Here is a 5,612-nt window from a genome sequence, read left to right as displayed (position 1 = left end):
GAAGGGGGGGGGGCAGCGGAAGCACCTCCAGACCTCTGTTCAGAACATGACACTGCAGTGGCAGACTCTGGAAACTGAGGCGGTCCCAGAGCCAATAACATAAACAAATACGTTTTTTTAAAAAATTCAACTAAATAAAGGAAAAGAGGCTGCAAAGCGGCCAAAGTAATACAAAGCATGTCCTGTCATGTTGGGAAATCTAAACTGAAGGCCAAACAGAAGAGGGGTACGGAGAGGAAGAAGCGTTTGTAAACTTCTAAAGTGTCTTAAAGTGTCCTCACATCTGGTCCCTACACTGTAAGCCAATGTTTCTCAGTGTCCCTCAATGGATGCCTGAGAAATAACAAAATTTAAAGTTATGAATGTATGTGAAGGCTGAATTATGACACCTAAAAAATGTCTAGAAAACTGGATGTATTGTGTTTCTGGAGATTGAAAATTAGGTTTTATTTTTGTGACGTCTTTTTATATACTGTTTTGTGACAAAAGCAATGCTTTACTCACACAAGCCCCCTCTGCCCAAATGCTTTACACACATGTGGCCCTATCTACCCACATGCTTTACTCACACATGTAACCTCTGCCTACATATTTTACTCACACAACCCCTCTGCCAAGCAGCTTTTCTCACACATGCCCCCTCTGCCTACATGCTTTGCTCACACATGCCCGCTCTGCCCAAATGCTTTACACACATATGTCCCCCCTCCTCTGCCAAGCAGCTTTACTCACACATGTACCCTCCCATCACATCACCCCTTCTTCTTACTCTTTTCTCCACCAGTGACAACACAGGGACAGGAAGATTTGCAGCAATTCCTGCACTATGTATCATGTGACTGCTGCAGTCACATGACCTGGTGACATCACAGTGACGTCTGAAGCTGCCTTAGCGGCAGGGGATCTAGCCACGACCTCTGTGTATATGGCTGCAGAGTGTTGACATTGAGTTTCTCCTGTGCACCAGGACAATGTGGGCAGCTGCTCATCTGGTGGCTAGGACAAGGGTAAGAGCACATTGTACTGCAGGGCTGCTCTCATCTGCTCACACTACACGTGGGGAATAGCTGTGTCCTAAATTGCTGCATGTTTGTAACACATATGCTGAGTGGACACTGGGGATGCAGTATTCAACATAATATATTAGTAGTTATATTAACGTGTGATCTGCTTTTCCCACTTATTTACCAGCTGAAATAACTGGACAGTTTGATTAAATAGTAGTTTTTTTTTTACTTCAGTGAATTAATTAAGCCCAAATTGTTGCTACTGAAAAATGAGTGTGGGGAAAAGCAGTAATTATAGCATTAGGACTATCACCAATTTCTGAAAAAAAAGTCAGGTTAGCCAGAATAGTACATTGTCTTTATAGTTCTACCATTCATACCCCACCCAGCTAGCAGATATTGCAGTCTGCATCAAGAACAACAGGTGTGTTATTATGTAAGGACTAACAGTTTCCAGGCACAAGTGACCGAAGCCTGGGATATTTACATAACAGAACCAAAATATATGCTTTGTTTTGGAGGCGCAGACTGGCATATATAAAAGGTATTTATGTGAATCCATCAGTGAGAGCAGACAATAGTAGCAGTCCTGATATGTACTATGCTGCATTGTTTGAGATGATTGCAATGCACCATATGTCCTGCCTGAATTATGTATATTTTATATGACTGCAGTAATGACAGTTTTATTATAGAGACCGCATATTCGATCACACATATGCACGACTTATCCTTCATTCTATTAGATTTTAATTATTTCTGTGAATAGTTTCAGATGACATAATAGTTAACATATATTACTCTGCCATTGAATGAAAATTAAATTTACAGGTAAAAAAAAACAGTTTTATATGTGGGATTTATAGAATGTGTGTAGCAGCAATGTCCAGATATTAAATGTACTTTTGTGTTTATCTAACATGCAGACTTGTATCCTCTGCAACATTAGAAGATCATTTGCATCCTCAACCGATGGAGAGGACAAGATTATGCAAGTGCTGAAGGCTAAGTTTCCTCTGGCCTCTAATGTCCAAGTTGTTGATATTTCAGGTAATGCACAATTATTTGCACTGAATATGAATAGACATTTGCTTAATTTCTTACTCTAAATGCATTGTATTGTTTTGTTATACAGTCCCATCATTCCGTCCTAAACCAAGCAAGAGGCCTATAATATTTCCGTAATGAAAAGTAAAGTGGGTACTGGGGAAGACCAATATCGTTAGTCTACTTGTTTTGATTGTATGCATTTGTTTGGACACTGAAGCATTTCATTTTGGATCAATTGCATCAAAATCTAGACACACATGCTACAATGTCATTGCCTTTAACCAGATCTCCATTTAGATTTTCTGTTTTTTCTGCCCACCTTATGATTATGATCTAACAGAACAGTAAAAAAAAAAAAAAATGTTGCATGCAGAATGTAGGACATTAGTAAGATCATTAAACTATAATCTTCTGATTACAATCCATACTTCAGTTGGCTTCACTTTCATCCTTTTTCAATCTGTTTTTGAATGGAAATTTTCCACCAAAAGCGAACAGATTATCGATCAGTGTGGCCATTTAAATATTATTATATTGGGTTGTCACCCACTGGCATTCTCCATTCTTCATCAGTTTGATTAAGGAGCAATAGTAAATATAGGTTGTTAATCCTTAATTTAATGCTTTTCAGAAAAATGAATATTGAGCAGTATTGTAAAAGAATCCTATGTTTTACAGGAGGGTGTGGGGCTATGTATGAAATTCATGTTGAGTCTGAAGAGTTTAAAGAGAAACGCATAGTACAGCAGCATCAAATGATTAATGATGTGAGTATAACATTGTTCATGCACTTAATGGAGATCATTATAGGACTTTCTGACTAGTATTGTATTTTCTAGAGATGTTTATTAACAGATATGCGATTCAAAGGACACTGCTACTGCACTTGACTCCACTATAAAATTCTGTATTTTATCTCCTTTTTGAAAAGAAAGTGCATTGTGTAGTAATTTTCCTTGGCATCAAAAATGTTTCTGTATGTTCTGCACAGACCACATTATTCCTCTACATTTTTACACTTTGTAAATAGCCACTCTTAACACTGAACCTCCTGAAGCGAATCCATATATGTTTATCAGAAATGAAGTTACTTTAGGTAAAGTTGTGACCTTGAAGGCTGGCTACTTGTGTTTATAACATGGTCATTTAATACAGTCGTTTGTTATCAAATTGTTACGAAATCAGTGCGTGACAGTTGAACCAATACAGTCACATTGTAGACCAAATTATTCACTAATTCACTAGTGGATTATTAGTGGGAACACTTTCTGCCAAAAGAGACTGGATTTGGATTGTGTGAATTACAATTCTGATTTAATTTCCACAATTGTTCACCCGTCCTACATTCCTCAGCCCCTGCAAATCTTTCAAAACACCACTGTAATGTATATTAATAGTCTGATTAAAACAGTTGGATTGTATTGTGTCCAATTTTGCATCCTGTGATAGTACATAAGTGCACTCTGCATATATTGCCAGCTTGCTCTTCATATGTCTAATTACCACTGAATAATAAGCACTTGGCTGCATAGCAACTACAATGTACTGATCTCCTGCTCTGTCAAGCATAGAATATGTATGTGTGAATGGCAAAATATGGTTTTGCATGTTAGTTAATTTTGCATTTTAGATTTTGTGACCCTATAAGCCAACTTTTTATTTCATTTTGTTCTTCCCTCCCTATTCTCTCACCTTCTAGGCTCTACAACATGAGATTAAATCAATGCATGGACTGAGAATATTCACGTCTGTCCCAAAACACTGACATGGTTCTAAGATTGAGAGAAACTGAATGCGTATCCCCTGGCAAGACCTGATCTATGTAACCCTTCTGTAGGGCGGTATCGCTACCAGAGTGTGGTTGCAGAGACCTGTCAAATATTGCAGAGTGATTCTGGACATGTATTTATATGAAGTTATTGCACAACATAGTTTTACTAACTAGTATATACAATTAATATCCTAATAAAGGGAATATAACACAGCCTGCTCACATTTTCTGTATGTAAAGTCCTTCTCTATAATATTTCTACCGCTAGGTTCCATAGCAGGTGCTGCAACGATATGTACAAACAAATTATATTGAAAAAACACATATTAACACACACATTCCTGTGCATGTTAATGATACCAGACAACTAATAGAGCTATAGTACACTATACAGCAACAAGCATAATAAAATAAGAAACATTATGCAGCTTTGTCTATTTTGCTGGTTTTCAGTTCAATTTCTAAGAGTCCTCCCTTCTTGACTTTACCTTGCTGGCTCCTATTCTCCTCACTGTCTCTTTCCTCTTCCTAATAGTATCTCCCTTCTTGTATCGTCTCTTGCATTTTTCTGGATATCGCAGCCATTCGGCAGGATTGTCATTATTCAGAACTGTCTATGTACAGTCAGGACAATTGTCATAGTGTCACTTGTCACTGAGCTGGAGATTGAGTCTTCCAGGGCTCATTATAACCATTTCAATGTTAAAAAATTGAGTGCAGTGCATTTAACTACATCATTTTATTAATGTTTCTGATACCCCTAAAATGTTTCAGAATCCAAACCAAGAATGTGGTGGATGCTAATGTGCCATGATCCAACTCCATTACGTGGCTCTTTCACTCCAGCTCATCCGTGTAACTGTAATCTAACTACATAAAGTGTGATAATTGATTTGACACAGAATTGTAAGACTTGTGGGATACTGGGACAGAGGAGATATAAGTTTGATCCATATTCAATAAGCTCTAGTGCTGGGAGGGTCTGAGAGAGCTTTCAGAATTGTTTCAAAAGCTTTTACCTCTTGAGCCACTTAAGAGATCCACATAACATGGCCATGACCTGCTTCTATCACATAGTCCTTTTCACTCAGTGTGTGTACAAGAGGTCCCAGAGAGTCAGTTCAGCAATTAGCCAAACAATACTGTCACTCTTGTCATATCACCCTCCCATTTCTGCCTCACTGTAAGCAGGATATCCTACTGAGCTATACCAGACTTTTGGTTGTACAGAACCTATGAACAGGTAGGCTATTTGCATTCACCCCATAGGTCAGTGGAGCTCTGGTTACTGAATTATTGTATAGTTGTATTCCCACTTTAATCCTGTCTGCTTCCCCTATTGGCCTTCAAGCCATGTTATGTTTAGATGGTATCATCCGTGGTGGTGAGACGTAAAATGTACAGAAGAATCCCTCCTCCTATATTTTGGAGTGATGAAGATAAGACACCTGTAGCCTATTCAGAGGAATTTTTTTTAACTATTCAGGGTGATGAGAAATAGGTTTGATAGTATCTTTGTTAAACTAAAATATATACTACATAGAACAAGTCTAATGGGATCTTTTGGCCTAATATAATTATATACTTCGCATTTCCATCCTATGCGGTTCTCTGAAACAATGCATAATTAACACCAATTGCATTTTACAGTGTTGAGCATTTTGAAACAGTTTCCTTCCCCATATAAATATTTCACCTGACAGTGACCCTTTTATCAGGTGAGTGTTAGGAACCCCCCCAGCTGGCACAATACAACCCAGAGTCTACTCTGCCAATCAGGTGTT

The 5,612-nt window shown here is 38.1% G+C and overlaps 1 protein-coding gene across 1 annotated transcript; it reads left to right on the top strand.

Moving 5' to 3' along the window:
- The first annotated feature begins 867 nt into the window (after positions 1 to 867).
- On the top strand, positions 868 to 4,041 carry BOLA3 (bolA family member 3). The gene is made up of 4 exons (XM_075207457.1): positions 868 to 1,007; positions 1,934 to 2,057; positions 2,736 to 2,824; positions 3,757 to 4,041. Exons 1-4 carry the CDS (start codon positions 972 to 974, stop codon positions 3,820 to 3,822), a joined length of 315 nt encoding a protein of 104 aa, XP_075063558.1. The 5' UTR covers positions 868 to 971; the 3' UTR covers positions 3,823 to 4,041.
- Positions 4,042 to 5,612: the final 1,571 nt, after the last annotated feature.

The sequence above is a fragment of the Mixophyes fleayi genome, chromosome 4 (assembly GCF_038048845.1).
Source record: "Mixophyes fleayi isolate aMixFle1 chromosome 4, aMixFle1.hap1, whole genome shotgun sequence".
Classification (NCBI taxonomy): domain Eukaryota; kingdom Metazoa; phylum Chordata; class Amphibia; order Anura; family Limnodynastidae; genus Mixophyes; species Mixophyes fleayi.
Note: the sequence above shows the minus strand (reverse complement) of the source record. Positions and strands in the feature narration are given on the sequence as shown.